The following is a 19,362-nucleotide window of genomic DNA, read 5'->3' on the forward strand; positions in this document are numbered from 1 at the left end:
CTCCCTGGGCAAGGCAGAGCTCACAGAAGAGGGAAAAGACAGTGTCAATAAATACAAGGAGAAACAGAAGCAAACTGCAGTGTGTTGAGAAGGGCCTGGGAGTAAGAAAGACATGGAACTCTAGGTAGACATTTCCAGTCTGAGCAACGGTGTAGAGAGATGTTAAAAAACAGGGAGTCAGATAAGTGTCAATGAAGATGGTCCTTTCTCGACTCACAACTACCAGAGTGGCCGGGACCCAGCAGCAACAGGTTAGCAATGCCAACCCTCCCGCACCCCCCAGACCCACTGATCTGCATTTTATCCCAACCCCCAGCTGACCTGCATGCACATCTCAGTTTGAGAAGCACTGCTCTTCGAGGTCTACAGACAAGGAAGAAAGAATGTTTAATCACATCTTGAGAAAGTCCTTCTGTTTTGAACTCCCTTTCAAGACCCCAGATAAAATCAAAGGCAGCATCTCCGTTTGGTACTAACACAGCTTCCACACCTCGCTAACACTTGCAAATCCTCCTTTTCAACAGACAGACAGCAGAGCCTGAGGCCAACAAGGTCTCCTGTGAGCTTTCCAGAATACTGTTTACTCCCCTGGTGTTTATCTTTAGGATTTTCCTCTAAGTCTGGGAAGTGATAGGGTTTTCCACTGGTGATAGTCTTCATTTACCATTAATTTATGTAAGGGAGAAAAGTGAGTTGAACGGAGACACGTATTATAACGTGTGTGTGTTAGTTGTTCAGTCCTGTCTGACTCTGCAACCCCACAGATTGTAGCCCTCCAGACTTCTCTGTCCATGGAATTTTCTGGGCCAGAATACTGGAGTGGGTAGTCATTCCCTTCTCCAGGAGATCTTCCCCACCCAGGGATCGAACCCAGGTCTCCTACATTGCAGGCAGATTCTTTACCATCTGAGCCACCAAGGAAGCCCATGGATGGACTGAGGAGACAGCCAAAATTATGACAAGTGAGGTGGCCCTCAACAAACTGAAGGTGGAAAAATCTGAAGTGCATGTAGTGGAGGTCAGAGGACATCTAGGCACATTTGAAAGTAGACAGGAACCAGACAGGAAAGACGGGAGTTGTCTGCAGAATCAAGAATATTTAACAGTCAGAAAAGGAGTGGCATTGTTACGGGGGTGGGGATGGGGTGGTGGGGATTTCCCCCCAAGAGTAGAAACTGCTCTCCTCTGGGTCTGGATGAAAGAGAGAAGTGGTTCCTACACAAGTGGGGATGACAGCAGAGCAATTCCCAGCAGATAATATCAACGTTCCTGTGAAGTGAAAGCTGAGAGTTCACTTCTAAGACTGAGGGGAAAGCTTGTCTGACTGTGACTTGAAAAGAGTGGGGAGCCCTTGGGCTCTCCATTTGGAAAATGTCCAAGAGAATAAACAGATGAACAAAAGGACTCAGGCACACTCAGACAGTTTTATTTTAGTAGGGAAAATGGCCACAGTTCTCAGTTACCCTAAAGTGGAGAAATAGGGTTGGGCAAAGGCTGACAAAGCCTACATGGCAAAAGGGGAGGGGGCTGAGGAAGCATGGTGGGGAGGGATGCCTTGGCTTTGCAGTGGTCAAAGGTTAACTAAAGGGACCAGGAGCTTCAGGGGGTTAAGTGAGGAGAAAGGGCAAAGAGAACCATAGGCTTCTGGGGAAGATGATTCGGTGGACATATGGATATGATGAGTTAGAAGTAAACTGGGTTTGATCAAAGAGGAAGCATGTCCATTGAAAAACAATCTCATTTAAAAATGCAACTAAAGATTGACTTCTGCATAAAACTCTGTTACCACGAGTTTGGACTTGAGAAATGATAGTGTAAAAATTCAAGAGGTATTTCGAAAAGAAAAGAAATTTGGACCTAAAATATAGGTAATCAATTAACGTCAGGACACTGAATTTGCAGCTCCCGCAAAGAAGATCAATCATCGTGTATTTTAAGCTGGCCCAAAATAAAACCCCAAAGCTGAAGAAAGGATTGAAAAGATAGCATGGTGTATCTCTTTCACTAAAAGAGGACCCTCTAAGGGGCAAATAAAAGCTAAAATATTGAATGAAGTAAAACACAACATCACAGTTTGTACTTGGAGATAACCGGAAAAGGTTCCTCAGACCACACTCACAGGCACTCATGCCTGCTTCCTCAGTACCTGAGTGTCTGCCTGGGCACACGGCCAGCCACAAACTTGCACTGATAGGCGTGGCCTTGTGTCTCAGCTCTGGCCAGTGAGGAATAAGCAAGTGTCCTGTGGCAGCCTCTGGAAACCTCCCTTGACCGCATTTCCTTCCTGCTGGTTGGACCATGAGGATGACGGGCCCTCCACCTTGAACCATAAGTTCAAGGGGCATGTGAAAGTTGGAGGTAAGCTTGGGTCTCAGACGTTTAGGAAGCCCCCATAGTAGCCCTGTACTACTTACCTCTAGTCTTCATCAGGGACAAGAGAAAATCTACCTCACTTAAGCACTGCTTCTCAAGTGGTTTTTTTAAGGTTTTGTGTTTTGCTTGTTTTGTTTTATATTTTGGCCACACTTCACTGCTTGTGGGGATTTTAGTTCCTTGACCAGGGGTCAAATCCAGGCCCCCAGCAGTGAGAGCAGAGACTGCTAACCATAGCTGTTGTTGTTCAGTTGCTCAGTCGTGTCTGAGGCTTCCCTGTCCTTCCCCATCTCCCAGAGCTTGTTCAAATTCATGTCCATTGAGTCAACAATGCCATCCTACCATCTCATCCTCTGACATCCTTTTCTCCTCCTGACTTCAATCCTTCCCAGCATTCTGGTCTTTTCTAATGAATCGGCTCTTCACATCAGGTGGCCAAAGTATTGGAGCTTCAGCTTCAGCATCAGGCCTGTCAATGAATACTCAGGACTGATTTCCTATAGGACTGACTGGTTTGATCTCCAAGGAACTCTCACGAGTCTTCTCCAACACCACCGTTCAAAAGCATCAGTTCTTCAGTGCTCAGCCTTCTTTATGGTCCAATTCTCACATCTGTACATGACTACTGGAAACACCATAGCTTTGACTATATGGACCTTTGTCAGCAAAGTAATGTCTCTGCTCTTTATATGCTGTCTAGCTTTGTCATAACTTTTCTTCCAATGAGCAAGCATCTTTTAATTACTGGGGGTGGGGGCGGGGGGTGCCCTCAAGATTTTTTTTCCCTGTTACTTGCAAGCAAACCCTAACTCACAGGTTCTTCTTTACCTGCATCAAAGTTTCCCCTTCCTTGACCATTTCTGGAACACTTGGAAGATCCCCTGGAGAAGGAAATGGCAATCCACTCCAGCACTCTTGCCTGGAAAATCCCATGGATGGAGGAGCCTGATAGGCTACAGTCCATGGGGTCACAAAGAGTCGAATACGACTGAGTGACTTCACTTTACCAAACCAACCACTGGCCTCTGTCTAGAATATCTCCCCATGTACCCATATTGACACACTCACACATACACTTGTATTTCCTGAACACTCACTTATAAACACCTGCTCTCCCACCAAACGAGAGGTTTCTCAAAGGCAGACCACATCTAATAGGCCCTCATAAGAAGTGGATTCCTAATAAATGCATAACAGGTAACAACGAATAGGCACAGGCTATCTCTGGTTTCCACAAAGAACAAGAAACATGAACAACTCAAATCTTCAAAATTCTTCAAAAGCATCAAGCTTCACTTCATTTAGCAGTCTAAATGGATTTTTTCCCTCTTTTTTTAATACCACACATCTGCTTCCTTTCACTGTGACATCAGTGTTTTGCTGTCCCTCTGAGGTACCATTGCTCCATTGTACCATGTACCATGGTACCATGACTCTTGGCTCATCTGGTTTCTGTGGGGGCTGCCAGTACACACCTCTGATTCTAAGATGGGTATGTGACACTGGGCCTGGGCACGTGACCCAATTCTGTCCAATGAGACTTGATGCACACCAGGTACTAAGACAAGTGGGGAAGAGAATTGTTTCCTCTTGGGAAGGCTGTGCAGGTGTGACTTGCAGCTGTTACTGGACATCTTTCCACCATCTGAGTATAACCTGACTGAGAAAGAAGCCAAACAGATGAAACAGAACTAATATAAAAGAGCCTTGACAGCTTCCCTTTGGAACACCTGGATCCAGCTATGCCTGAAGCAACTTACAACCCTTTTTCTATTTAACTCAGTTTGAGGATTTTCCCTACTTGGATTCAAAAGAAGTTTTACCTGTACAACAGTTTTGATGGTTTCTCCATTAAACACTGCTAGAATTTTTTGTGTAAGCCAAATAATAAGAGTTGGGTTTCTCCCTGAAGACAGGCATGCATGAGTGCTAAGTTGCTTCAGTCATGTCTGACTCTTTGCAACCCTATGGACAGTAGCCCACCAGGCTCCTCTGTCCGTGGGAGTCTCCATGAAAGAACACTGGAGTGGGTTGCCATGCCCTCCTCCAGAGAATCTTCCTTACTCAGGGATCGAACCCATATCTTTTACATCTCTATCACTGGCAGGCGGATTCTTTACCACTAGTGCCAACTGGGAAGCCCGAAGACAAGCATAAAAGATTACAAAACAGATCTACTACTATTCTTTATGAGTACTCTATAGTTCTAAATTTAACTCATCCTTTTTTCCAAAAAAAAAAAAAAGTTTCAAGTCAAACATACATATTTAATATAAGTTTTCTGCAGGTCAGCATTTGGGACTTCTACTTCCTATATCTAGAAGATTTTTAAAAGAAAGTGGAAAACTTCTGTTATTCTATGGCACATCAAAATCCCTTGCTCATTACAAATTAGCTGTAGAAACTGCTGGAAAATCTCATAATACGGTATAGTTCTACTATACCAATTTAACATATGTTGAGAACTCACTTCCGTTACAATATTTAACATAATTCTTTTATATAAACAATTTATAGTTAGTGTAGCAAAGGCCACATTAAACTTGCAAGCGCTGGAATAGAAGGGCCCACCTTAAAATCTAGTTCCTCTAAAAGAATGAATCTACATCATTCAGATAGTATTTAGAGTGAAATCCAAACACTTCTTGATATCGGCCAATTTGTTTAACTTCAGGATTATGAAGACATTAAAAGTATTCTTTTATAAACAAAGTAAAATTAAATTAAGATTAAAGACAGAATGTTAGTCCTACAAGAAGGGCCATTTTCCAATGGCTCATGGGTTTTACACACGCATGGAACATATTTAAAAGAACGTGGCCTCCCAAAGGAAGGGATTAAGATACAAACCTAGGAAACAAAGAACATAAAATGATCTACTACAGAGAGAGAAAATAAAATCTGTCAGAAGCTCATGCAGACCTTGAATAAAAGCCTCTATTTCTTATATTTTAACAGTTTTGTAAAGAGTGCTGAATCCACCTGTAAAATATATTGAATTTATAGGCATACTTAGCTGAAATCCTGTCTTTCCTCATCAACCACACTCAAAACAGATTCCCTAAGATACTAATGCCATCATTAACACGTCACAAAATCCAATTTGAACTTGTACCTCTTACATCAAGAAAAACACATGAAATATTTTAATTCAAAAGTGGCTGACGTGGTTGTAACATAAAGTGTTACAAATTTTGCATCATTCCCAGTTGATGACCACTATTTAAGGATGCTTCTTTCCAAATGACTGTTCAGATAGAAAAAATATACCATCACACACTCACACTCCTTTTTTGTATCATAGTTGTAATGGTAGAGCAAGATTTCCAAATTTTCTGAGTTTCACATGTCATGTCCTAAAATACCACCTCCCTAACTGGGAAGCTGAATTAACAAATACCGCATCAGCCAACCCTCTTGATTAAGTGCATATCCTTGCACCCCTGTCTCCTTACATTTAGAGGAGTCACTTGCATTTGCAGTGCTTTATCACATGGAGGAAGACCTCAACTTTGGTCCTTCAGCCCCGATCTCTCTCTGTCTCTGAGTTCCAGGGCACTGGCAGGTTCCAGGGCACCTACTTGATATCTCTGTGGGAATGTTCCAGCAAAACATCCTCAATCAGCTCCATCTGTCCTTCAACACCAGCTCCTCCTTTGGCCTCTCTGCTTCTGTTTGAGGTCAACGTTCACTCAGGTCCCAAGTTCAAACACTCTGCCTCCTTTTCTCCTTCCTAAGCTACAGAGATGCTCTGTTCCCTGCCTCTCTCCTTCACATCCATACCCACCTCTCCTTAGCTCAAATCCTTCCTCCCTGCCCCCACCCTCACAACCTCTTCTCAGATCCCACACGAAAGAATCGGAGCCATCTTCACACAGGGCAACCCCACCCACACCGCCAGTCCTCTCAAAATTGTTCAGATGTGCCCCACAGTAGACACAGGTGTCTTTCCAACAGCCTTCCTCCTTGCTAATGGAGCATAACATTCATTATGCTCATATGACATGTGCCCAGCCCCAGGGGATGACATGGGATTGGTTGATCACAGCAATCTATTTGCCAATGACGGATCTAGGGTGGACATGTGATCCATTTCTGATCAATAAGTCAAAAGAGTTTAGTGGAACTGTTATCAAGAAAGCTATTCTTTAAAAAAAAAATTATTGGAGTACAGTTGCTTTACAATGCTGTATTAGTTTCTGCTGTACAGCAAAGTGAATCAGCCAGAGTACGTACACATGTGCTCAGTTATGTCTGATTCTTTGCAACCCCATGGATGGTAGCCTACCCACCAGGTTCCTCTGTCCATGGAATTTTTCAGGCAAGAACACTGAAGTGGGTTGCCATTTCCTCCTCCAGGGGATCTTCCCGACCCAGGGATCGAACCTGCAGCTCTTGCACCTACTGCATGGGCAGGCAGATTCTTAACCACTGAGCCACCTGGGAAGCCATGTATATACATATATTCCCTCTTTTGCGAATCTCCTTCCCACTTAGGTCACCACAGAGCACTGAGTAGAGTTCCCTGTGCTATACAGGAGGTTCTCATCAGCTATCTATTTTACAAATAGCCGTGTGTATATGTCCATCCCAATCTCCCACCCCATTTTCCCCACTTTGTGTTCCTAAGAGATGTATAGGAGGAGAAAGTGCTCCTTTGCTACCACTCCCACCACATCGCTATTCTGTTTCTCATTTTGCATGATATCATGTGAGCATGTGATGCCAAGAGCTACAGCAGCCACCCTGTGACCATGAGGAGACTGTTGAAACTCCCAAGGATGGCAGAATAAAAAGAAAAGCAAACAGGTTTCTTGAAGACATGACTGTACTGTGCTTGGTCACTCAGTTGTCTCCGTCTCTTTGCGACCCCATGGACTGTAGCCCACCAGGCTTCTCTGTCCATGGGATTCTCCAGGTAAGAATACTGCAGTGGGTTGTCATGCCCTTCTCCAGGGGCTCTTCCCAATCCAGGGATAGAACCCAGGTATTCCACACTGCAGGCGGATTCTTTACCATCTGAGCCACCAGGGAAGACATGACTGAACCATCCAAAACAGCCAGAGATGGCCCACCTAAAGGCTTACAAGTAAACCAGTGTCCTTATGGGTGATGCCACTGTTTGCTGGGTATTCTATTCCCTGCAGCCCAAAGCATTCTAACCCATAAACGTACACAGAACAAACTCTTTCCCTTACCACTTAACACCCTCCATGCCATGCTACTCACAGCATGACATCATCACTTGGCAGCCCCACCCCAGACCGATGCTACAGAATCTCTAGGGGTAAAGTCCAACAGTCTGTGTTATAAAAAGCATTCTAGGTGATCACCGTACATGCTAAAGTTTAACAAACACTGCTCTATAATATGATCACTCTTTTCCATTTAATCTACTCTCCTACATACCATAAGGAACACTTCTCTAATGACAGTGACCTCATTTCACTAGGTCTGGGCATCATTTGATGCTCGCTTAATTTCATCTCTTTCTAATCAAAGTTTTCAAACTTGAAGCCTCCTGGGACCTCAGAGATTTACCGAGGTCTAAGTATGAGGAAGAGAGAGAGGAAAGGACCATGGTGAACGGTGGAATGCATGGTTGTCTGAATCAGGGCAACAAGAGATGATGCCAAGAGGGTACAGGTCTAGTACTGCCAGGTTTATGAGGAGGGAAAAGCTGGGAATCCAGATTTATATGCAAAGACTTTGAGAAGCATACAGCTCGTTTCTTTTTAAAAAATACTGGTGCAAAGTAAACAAAACCAGTCCTCAAGTGGATTCAGCATTCCCCTGACAGTTTGTGATCTGGAATAGAAAGTTCTTGCAATATCCACACGCACTTTGAATGCTGTGGACACAGACAACTGTTGGCTTCACCTGAAATGACTGAAATTAATACTCTTTGGCTAACTATGTTAGGCTCCACTGAGCACAGGGTGCTCATCAACACTCCACTGTTTGGGACGGCAAAATGCGGGTGGCGGGGTGAGGGGTATGGACATCTAGTTACTGTCAGCAGGATCACTTTATTCATTAGTCACCACAGCCTGGACACCTAGAACTCCAAGCCTCTTGGGGGCCTATAAAAATGTTCAAAATATGAGAAAAAAAATAATTGGCCACACAGCACACACACACATGTGCACACAGACACACATCATAAAATTAAAACAAATAGATGCTTAATTAAATGTCTACAAAATACAAACACAAACCACCTCATCAATAGCAACTGAGATATGGTATTACATCATATTATATTAAATGGAGGACGTGGAGGGGAGCCCAGACCGATATGACTGAGGCATTGCCAAGGTCCTCAGAAGACCCTGAGTGCCCACCTGGAACCAACCATTCTGCCCTAGGTCTTATCTTCTTTATAGCAATCACAAACTTCACACCCAGTTTTACTGCCCCTTGACACTACTCACTCCAGGATCCTCAGCCTAAAATAAAGCTTCCAACCATGGCTGCACATTAGAATCACCTGAGGAGCTTTTAAATGCTGCTGCCGAGATCCCATTCCCAGAGATTCTTATTGACCTACTCTAGGGTAAGGCTCGGAGAAGGTGATGGCATCCCACTCCAGTACTTTTGCCTGGAAAATCCCATGGACGGAGGGGCCTGGTGGGCTGCAGTCCATAGGGTCGCTAAGAGTCGGACACGACTGAGCGACTTCACTTTCACTTTTCACTTTCATGCATTGGAGAAGGAAATGGCAACCCACTCCAGTGTTCTTGCCTGGAGAATCCCAGGGAAGGGGGAGCCTGACGGGCTGCTGTCTATGGGGTCGCACAGAGTCGGACACAACTGAAGCGACTTAGCTGCAGCAGCAGGGTAAGGCTAAGTTTCAGTATCTTCTACAAGCTTCCTCCTACATAACCATGACCGAAGGCAGGGCTGAGACCCCACTGTTCTAGAACCATTTCCAGAAACATTCTCTGAGATAGACATCTTTCCAGTTAGACCAGCTTGATTTCCTTTCTGCTGCCTTGGCTTGGAACACAGGAAGATTACGGCACCATCAGTGGACTAATTATCTAGAACAGGGGTTGGCAACCTTTCTCTATAAAGGGGCAAACAGCAAATGCTTCAGGCTTTGCAAACCATGCAGTCTTTGTCACCATGACTCATCTCTGCCACTGCGGCATCAAAGCAGCCCACCTCCCAGATAAGATGTAAACAAATGAGTGGGGCTGTGTTTCGATAAAACTTTATTTATGGAACACGAAAGTCAATTTCATGTAGTTTTCACAGTCACAAAATATTGGGTTGGCCAAAAAGCTCACTTGGGACTTTCTGTACCAATTTACTTAAAACCCAAACGAACTTCTGGCCAATCCAATATTATACTTCTTTCAAATTCTTTCAACCATTTAAAAATGCAAAGACCAACCTTAACTTGCAGACCACAGCAGAACAGTCAAGGGGCCAGATGTGACCTGCAGGATACAGTTTGCCAAATGCTGGTCTATAACAACTATTCCATTGGTTTGAGACAATGAAAGTAACAAATGATAGAATCCAAACGATTAGATTAATCCCCCACTCACTCAAATAAACAATCCATGTAGGTGAGCACTGCAGTAGAACTGCCCACAGAGCTGAACATAAACTAGAAATGACATTAAAAAATGATATTTTGAACTCTCATCTGCCTATGAGTTTGTCAAGACAAAAGTTGAGCATGCTTCAGAGTACTACATAATGATTTCAATTGTTTGTTAATTTGCAGTATTTAAAATTCAGGCTATTTCCCATAAAAAAAAAAACAAACAGATTATCATTCTCTTGAAAAAAAAGAAATGCAGAATATGGAGATACTGGGTCAAATGTTGGCATGACAAAAATCTAATAATGCTGAGCAAGGCACCCCTTTCAATGGGGCATGCTCTCCACTTAACCAGAACACCTGGCTTCATGAAGGTTAACCAGATGTCCCTATTGACATTTTGTGTTTATGACCCCTGCTTTAAGTTCCTTAGAAACAATTTATTTCCTTCACAATGTGGTTTCCACATCTTATTTAAATACCTGACATGAAAAATCTCTCAATCTGCTCTCAAAGTTCAATACTCCCATACTCTAGAACCTATAAATGAAATCATGAGTTCTTATGCTAGTGCAAGATATTAACTTAAAGAGAGTTTCAGTCATACGCCCCTGCCCTCTCAATATGTTCTCAATTTAAACCATGGTCTCCACCGATATAGACCAATGACAAATCACCCTTCAGGTCCTACTCTTCAAGCTAGGTAAGGAAGAAGCCCGTGAGGTGGAGGAAAAGAGTTCACATCAGAGCGTCTTAATTAAGCAGAGTGATCAATAACACATATAGTAATTAGAAAGGAATGTTTGGGACTATAGAGTTACAACAGTTAGGACCATTCTACCTAGGGTAAGAAGTCAATAGCGGTATTTTGAAAGGGGGCAGGGAAGCCCTAAGAACATGCAGAAAAGTAACTAGAGTTGGGTCCAAGTTCATTATTAACCCACAGTGTGATTTTATCTTGCTTACACCCACGTTAAATAACAACAGTTTATTTAGGGGGAACAGACTTCTGAACATGCTGATGGATATGTTGCATATTATCTTCTTACTGGTGAAGACAAATTGAACCCGGAGAAAGAAAAAAACCCAGATATATAGACAATGGGTCATTAATTCACTTGAGTAAGATAAGGCCTTTTTCAAAAAAATATATATAGGTGTTAGTTTAATTTGTTAGCTGCATCAGAAAAAGAAATGCTCAAACAATAGATTTTCCACTTGAAATTAAAATGGAAATTAGCCCTGAGGAAATAGAGATGACTTTAAGTTTATACATCAGTGGCTGGTTCATGAATTATTAACTGATTTTAATGATCCTGGCTATATTTTATTTGAAGTTATTCTCCTACTTGCAATGACTTTTGAACCCTCAAAACTCTTTCATCCATTCTCCATAGACAGAGTTACACACTTTCATGATCGCTGACATTTAAAAAGGATCCATATACTCACAGAATGTAAAGGTAATGCACATGATATAATTTATACAAAGGACTCTAGTCATTTGTTAAAGAGAGAAATGAATGAAACCCTATTATTCACGGTTTGTAAATAAATTTAAAGATAAGCGCTAACTTTGCACTTGTTAAGCCTGAAGCAGAGGGCTCTGTATTTCTTCTAAAGTTTCCCAGATGGTCGTTAAAACAAGAAAGGGCAGAAACAGACTTTCTTAGAAAGCCATCATTTCCCATCCAGAAAGATAATATATATGATTAAAAGTTAAAGTCTTTGGAGATTAATAATTACAGGTGTTTTCAAATAAAATAAATGCATGCCTTTGTCTGCTAGTTTTTACATTTTCAATATAAATCTGTATTGAATAATGCCACTTCAGACACACAAGTTAGCTATGAAACGAAGTGCTATAAACCTTTAATTAGCACTTGCTGTTTTATACCCATGAAGTTAATACTTCCTCTTCTCCTTCATTCTCTCCATAAAGAAAAATTACAGGGAATAGAGTTGGGTTGTTCACTTATGAAATGAAGAGTAGGAAAATATAGTATCGTGGCTCAATTGAAAGATTTTTGTATTTTTATCTGCAAGGAATGAAATGCAAACATCCCTTAAAATAAGGGCAATCTGATTTGTACCAATATTAAGTGCTAACTTTCATAAGTTGGGTACACAGAGCACTTAAGATGACAGATTGCAGAATTACTATGAAACCGAGTTATTTCAGGCAAACAGCTGCTTTAAGAAAATATGACAGCAATCCAACTTGCGTCCCTACTCCTGAAGGTGAACAAGCATTTCAATAAATATTGTCTGTTTTTAAGCTTTCTAGACCCTCCCTGAAATAAAAAATGTTCTGAGTTTAAATTGACTCCAAATAGCCTTTCTCAAAAAATAAAAAGAGACACACACGAAACACCCACAATTTCCTCTGGTCCCTTGAAGTACCCTTGGGATCCTAGTGAACAGAGATTTGCCACGCATTGCAGTGACTGGATTAGTACAAAAGGTTTCTATTTTGGTGTCATTGGAGTGTTGCTGATCTTAAATCAGAGAAAGAAGTAGTTACATTAGGAAAGGTAATGGCTTCCAAAAATAAGAGCCTGCCCAGTTAGACAAGGCTTGCATACACAAGGCTAAGTTGTAAGGAGACAATACCCCACTGGAACAATTAGGTGGATTCTCAGATACACTACATACTTAATTAGGCTGCCTGAGTCCCTAACTGAGCATACATGGGGGACTTTTTAAAGCATTGAATAACCTGAGTAAATCCAAAATCAGAGGACAGAAACTAAACGGTAACTCTGGCTACCTCGGTGGGCTTTTTGTTGCTTCTCTTTCAAAGCTCAGGAATTTGGAGAGCTTGAATGCCCCCGCCTCGCCCTCGCATCACCAAAGCGTTAAAACACACTGAATAGTGTCCCTTCCTTCTCTACTTGCTGGGAGGCCCCTCAGTGCCAGGCGCAGAGCTGGACGATGACGACATAGGGGACAAGCGTGACGGAGAGAGACCTTGATGGTCTTTCACGAACTTCAGCACTGGAGTTGCGATCGGATGGGAGTATAAACAAATAGAGAAGGACAGAAGCCTCCATCAGCCACGGGGCACTGCAAACCGTTCCTCCCTCGATACAATTCCCCTTCTTCCTGCTATGTACTCATTACTTTTGTATAGCATCTTTCTTTCTGCAGGCTCTTTATTTCCTCCTCTGTTATCCAAGCAATCATAAACAAACTGAGATTTGAAAGAAAAAGGGGGGTGGGGGTGGGGGAGGGAGGAGCAGGGGTGGGAAGGAGAAAGAAAAACCACATTCAAAAGGCACAGCTCTTTCTCTGAATATCGCCCTCGGGGTGATGTTTCCTCCAAAGCTTGGCCTTGGGGGCTTCAGGAAGGATGGAGAACGCGAGTCCGCGCTGCCCTGGCCCAAGGACTCCGGCTCCCGCACGGACTCTCCGCTCCGCGCGGCGCCAGCTGCCCTTCCGTGAGATCCACCTTCCGCCACCTGAAATGCTCGGTCCTCAAAGTTGGCGCAGGGGGAGGTGAAGGAGGTGGGGTGATCCAGGGCGTGGTGTGGAGGTCTCCAACCCTGATCTCCCCGAAATGCCAAATTTACCCCTCCCCAGAAAATGAAAGATGAGAAGCCACTCGCGCTAACCCGGGAAGAGCGGGCCCCTCCGTTGCGTGGTCCAAAGTGCCCCAGCGAGAGGGCAGCAAAGGCCACCTGCGGGGGTCCCACCACTTCCCGGCCCCCTCTTCCCCCCATCCAGGGCACGCTCAAAAGTTAGTTCCTTTCCTTCGCTAAGCGGCCCCTAGTCCAGCTCTCGGGGGCGTGGGGGAGGTGAGATGGACTGGGAGGGGGGTGGCGAGATCATCAGACCACGAGATCGAGGACTCCTGAGTTGCCCCCCTCCACCCCAAACTCAGGGAGCCTGCGATCGGGTTTACTAATAACAACAACAAAGCCAGTCCCCTCTTGCAGTTCTTGGGCTGCTCCTTGCTTCTTTGGGGGCAGCCAAAGAGAGTCGGCGGAGTGGGGGGTGGGGGAGTGAGATAGTGGGAGGAGAGGCGGAGGGGAAAGGGGAGCGCAGGCTGAGGGACAAAAAGGGGGGTGGGAAGGGGACAGAAAGAGTAGAGAGAGAGAGTTGGACAGAGACGAAGGCGCAAAGGGAAAGGAGTGTAGTAGGGAGAGAAAAGTGCAGCAGGCAGAGCTGGGCGCGCCCGGGATGGAGAGATGGCCCCCGCCCCGCCGCCCCCCGGCCCCAGCCTGGCCCGGTCACCTTGCTGTAGCCGTAGTACCCCAGGCACTGCGCGAAGTCCAGGCCGGCGGGGTCCCCGGCCGCCGCGGGGTAGAACCTCACATCCATGCCTGAGCCGGGCCCGGGGCCGCGGGGCCGGTACTAGGGCTCGCCGGGGCCGGTGCCCGCCTCCTCGAAGCCGCTAGATCCACCGTCGGGGGGCGCCGGGCCGGGGTTGTCCCGGGGGCGGCGCGCGGGACGCGGGGCCGGAGGGGCGCAGCGACCTGGAGCCGAAGGAGCCCGGGAGCCGCGGCCGCCGCACACAAAGGCGCGGCCACGCGAACCGCGGGAGAGCGGGAGGCGGCCCGGGGGACGCGCCCCGCCGGGGCACCGAGGCAGCGCTGCGCGCGGGCCGGGGGCCCGGGGCGCGGGGTGCGGCGCGGGGGCCCGGGACGGCGCGGCGAGTTCAGGTGCGCGGGGCGAGGCTGGGACGGCGGCGGCGGTGGCTGGCCGCGCTCCTCCTCCTCCTCCCCGGGCGGACTGAGGAGAGGAGCCGCGGAGACAAGGGGCCCGGCCCCTCCCCTCCTTCTCCCCCTCCTGCCTCCCTCCGCCGCCGGTCCCCTCCCCGCGCTGCCGCCGCTCCGCCCCTCCCACCGCGGGCAGCTGGCGCGCCGCCCGCCCCGCCGGTGCGCTCTCGGCCCGGACCGCCTCCGGGCGCGCGGACCCCGCCCCGCCGGCCCCTGCCCCGCGCGGCCCCTCGCCGCTCACCCTGCGCCTCGCGCAGCCCTCACCCGCCCCGTCGCCCGCCCGGCGGTCTCCCCCTCTCCGGGGCCCCTCTTCTTCCCACCGCGCCCCCCTTCCCTCTCCGGTCCTCTTTGTCCCCGCTGCCTCGGAGCGCTCCTCGCTCCCCTCCTTTCCTCGGCCGCTTCGGCCAGCCCGGTGCCCGGTGTGGCCCTCCAGACCCCTTTCCCACCACCGCTGCCCTGGGTCCCCCGGCTGCAGTCATCAGCATCCACGCGCCGTCCACTCCCTTCCCACCACCGCTCTTTTCCTCGGTTTCCACTCCTCGCCCCCATTCCTTTCTCGTGGGTCCCCCGGTCCCTCTACGGCACTCTGCCTTCCCCTGCGAGTGTCCCCTTCCTCTCAGAGGTACCTAGCCCAGCAGGTCACCTGCACGATTACCTCTCGAGAGCGGGGAGCCAGGGTACACCTGTGGGGAGGGGGTGGGGGCCTGACCTTTCACAGGTAGGCAGACCTGAAGCTCCGGAGTTCAGGCTCGTGTCGCTTCTCTTCGTGTTTTCTTTGCTCTTGTTTATATTCGAAAGGCATTTGAGTAACTGGATCTAGGCGGATCACTCACTGCTCTAGGAGAGAAAATGTCCCTATTTTCCTAAAAGGTTCTGGGTGATTGACTTCCTCACACTGCACTCTCCCAGCCCCTCTTCCTTTCTTTCTCTTTCTTTAAGCTGCATCTTACACCCCACTCCCACGTCCCTACGCTCCACTTTGCTTCGGGTTCATTTGAGAGTTTGGCCCTCAGCCTTGGCAGAAGGAAAGGGATTTTATAGCAGACGAGAACGTTAGGGAGAGGCTGTGAGATTTGCCCCCCTCTCCAATTTGGTTATCTAGAAACTAACCGGAAGGGAGAAATTTACAAATATTTTAGCTGACACTCACTCACACTTTCATCCCTGTTCACACTTTGCTGGCCCACAGACTGAAGTTTTTCGGACAAGCATCACAGGACTTTCTCTCCGTTTCGTCTATTCTCCCTGGCTTGGTGACACCTTGTGTCTGTACCTTTGCCCAATGTTATCTTTCTGGAACCAAGCAGGAAAAAATAAACTTTAATTAGGCGAAAGTTTGTGTATTTGCCCTTCTCTTAGCAGAGTCAGGTGTTTGGAGACAGCGTGAGAGAGCGGTGTGTATTCAGGAAAGGAACAACTGCTTACATTGTCGCAGGGTTGACTCCAATCCCCCCTCCTGAAAAAGCTTTGGTCTCCTCTCCCGAGTCTCCATTTAACGTTGACAACCCAGCGGCGCTCCCTAATGGCCCAGCGGGTTGCACAAATTGGCAGTGAGCTGAGATATTATCAGGACAACACCCCATCGAGCAGGTTCTTGAAACGCAGAAGTGGAGGCCTTTTCTCCGGGCCACTGGGCGCCTGTGCCCTTTTCCACCAATCAGAGCCCGGGGTTGCAGTGGCCACCTGTTGTCTCGCAAGAGTACATCTTTTAAATTTCACTATTAGTATTTAACAATGGCGGAGAGTGCAGCATCTGGCCACAGGAGAGGAGCAGCCTGCTGAGCTGAGGTACCAAAAAAGAAATCTTTTTTTTTTTTTTTTTTCCAGATAGTTGTTAAAGGAGCCCCCAAAGGCTGGGAAGGGGAGTTTTTCTTCGCGCACTCACAGTCCTCACCTTCTGCTCGTTCTGTCACGCATCCGAAGCAATCTGAGCTTGATTACAGAGGATGAAGCAAAGTATAATCAAAGTTACAGAGAGACAAAACCTGAAGCTGTAATCAGACTTCGAGGATCAGGAATACAAATATTCGCACTGGAAACCCCACTAGCTGCGAGATTTGGAATTGCATGTGAGCGCATGCGTGGCATTGAGCATTGCGCTGTATAGCCTAGAAACTGACAGGACAACCTTCTCCCAGGAGGCTCCCAAGAGGCAGGAATGTCAGGCGCTAGGGGTACCACCTCCTGGCCATTGTTGTGAGAAAGGCTTGCTCTTAATATCCCCTTCCCCGTTACAATGCAGATGTTTTGGGGGAAGGAAACAATATTGTCAGTCGATATTTTAAGATGATGATGATTTAGGAAGTAATGTAAGCGAAAGTTCTGAGTGTAGATCTTGATTAAGGAGAGGAAAAAAGAAACTGTCTGATGAATCTGAAGATACATATGTTGAGACACTTTGAATAAAAAAAAATCCCTAGACCAGAAATAGTCATCTGGGAAAGGCTGTATGCCAACCCCTCCCTGACTTTGGCCACTGTCCATAGCCTGTGCATTCAGCAGCTACTTTCGCGTGACTTCCCCTGTGCTGGACACTGTTTTGGACACTTGGGAATGAGGAGGAGGAGCTCAAAATGACACATGTGAAAGCCCTCAAAGAAGTGGACCCGTCACACTCCTGCACACGTTACATACACACACACATTCGCATCTAGTTACCTGGAGACACCGTCATGACATACCTGCTGCTGCTGTGGGGAGAAGCCATCTGATATGCAAATTTGCATCCATAGTATGTTATCCATAGTAAAAGGAAGTTCCGGGGAGGGGGCAAAACCACTGCTCAAGAGCCCAGGCAGGATCACTGCTGTTTCCCAAGAACCTGGACCACCCTTGGTACTTAGGTGGTTTGCAATAAGTAAATATTCATTTAAGAAAGGAAAGTGAGAAGGAAGAGGGAAAGAAGGAGTTGGGGGAGAAAGGGAAAGAGAGGGAGGGAAGAGAGACAGATGTATTCATAGTGGAATATCCTTCCCAGGGAACCCGGTTGAGATAAGATTTGGAAAGAGTAAACCCAGCAGTTCTGATTTGGAGAAGAACAAACTGCCTGAGGGTGGGGGAAGGGGGTCTTGTGTATCCTGCAGTTTTCGAGCCTTTGTCCACATTAAGACTAGAATTATATGTTGTTTCATTTAGCGCTGTTCTGATGATTCATTGTATTCAGAATGCCGCCCCAGTTTTAAGGGTTCCAGTGGATCTGAAGCCCATTGGTTAAAAATTTTAGAATGATGCTTTTAAAAATTTAATGCAATTGTAACTGTCATGCTATTTGTCATCGTAAGGGTGTCACCTTTTTCAGGCTGTCAGCGTTTTATGCCACAAAGGCTTTCTTTGTATTACATTAGCCTTGAATTTGAAGAAACTTCTCCAAGAGCATATCTTAAACATGCTTTGAATTTATGCTGCATGGTGCTAACAGTCATTGATTTAGAAGTAGGCAGCACAAGAATCAGTTATGAAGCCAAAATACAACTTTGGGGCATAAGAAAATTCCTGTAGTGTTTTTAATATGATTTGAGTCCAAAATACCAGTCTTATTAGCTTGATGTTTGTAATTGGATAGTTGGTGTCATCCAAGACATCTTTTAAAAATGGGGGTAAAATATACAAACTTTAAGAAACACCATTTTTATATCTTGACAGAACTCAAAAACTTTATTTCTCTGCTTTATCTGGCTCCAAATAAAGCAAGAGAGTCCCCATGAGGATGCATTAAGCCTGCTGAGTTTTGTAACCAAAGATCTTAATGAGACCCCCCCTCCCCACTTTTAGGGACCTATGCATGGTAATTTAACCTGTATTCTGCTTCCTCATATGAAGATTGTACTAAACATTATATACAGTTTAATTTTCTTGAGTTTGGGGGCATAAAAAGTTCTATCCAAACATTATGGTCCTTGTTTGCAATATGTAATGTAGCCAAATTAACAGCGGCTCCAAATGGAAATTAACAAGGCCAGAGCTACTGAAGTTTCTTTTCTATTCCCATAGTAACAGCTAATGTATTATATTGGTAAAACGTCTTATACTTGGCTTTATATCTGAATTTGGCTTCACGTCATAAAGCATACATTTCTATCTAGCATGGATTCTTAGTGTCTGTATAACTCATCTCCGTGAAATTTAAGAGAGTTTCCTGTCAAGAATCAACACTTCACTTTCATAGTCTAAATCACATGCAGATAAAATCAAGTCAAGACCAACCAAGGCTCTCACAACAGTGAATGTACCCATGGTATGGAGGAAGCATTCTGACCTCGGGGCCCTCATTACACATCTCTAGCTCAGGCTCAAAAACTCACCACCAGGAAAGAGTTTCATCTAGGAATTACAGTGTGAAAAAAAAATCCCCAAGCACTGTCATGGTTAGTTTCAGTTTTCAGTAAATCCAAACTTTTCTGGCCTGGAAATGTGAATTATTTTTATAGTTTTACTTAGGTCAAGATGTACAAACACATGAGACGGTGGGAAAAAAATAATAAATGTATATTGTTATGCACATGAGGTTGTTTCTCATATTACTACAACCAATTTTGGCCACATGGGTCTCTGTGCTACCAGGCACAAGAAGAGCTCTAGAAAAGGAATCATTTTCCCAGCTAAGTTTGACTTTTACTAGGAATAGATATACCTATAGGTTCCAACAGATATACAGTAATTATGAAACAGTAACCCCAAAACCTTAGTAGCAAAAAAAAAAGTACTGAGCTGAGA

General features: G+C 45.7%; 1 protein-coding gene across 2 annotated transcripts in view; it reads right to left on the bottom strand.

Moving 5' to 3' along the window:
* Positions 1 to 14,519, bottom strand: part of TOX3 (TOX high mobility group box family member 3) — a 121,653-nt gene extending 107,134 nt beyond the window's left edge. The window contains exon 1 of one of the 2 annotated variants that reach the window (XM_070770558.1): positions 14,165 to 14,519. In XM_070770558.1, coding sequence (XP_070626659.1) covers positions 14,165 to 14,251 — 87 coding nt within the window. In that variant the 5' untranslated portion in view covers positions 14,252 to 14,519. The remainder of the gene's footprint in view (positions 1 to 14,164) is intronic. The other variant, XM_070770557.1, reaches the window with a different exon arrangement.
* Positions 14,520 to 19,362: the final 4,843 nt, after the last annotated feature.

Source organism: Bos indicus, chromosome 18, assembly GCF_029378745.1.
Source record: "Bos indicus isolate NIAB-ARS_2022 breed Sahiwal x Tharparkar chromosome 18, NIAB-ARS_B.indTharparkar_mat_pri_1.0, whole genome shotgun sequence".
Taxonomy (NCBI): domain Eukaryota; kingdom Metazoa; phylum Chordata; class Mammalia; order Artiodactyla; family Bovidae; genus Bos; species Bos indicus.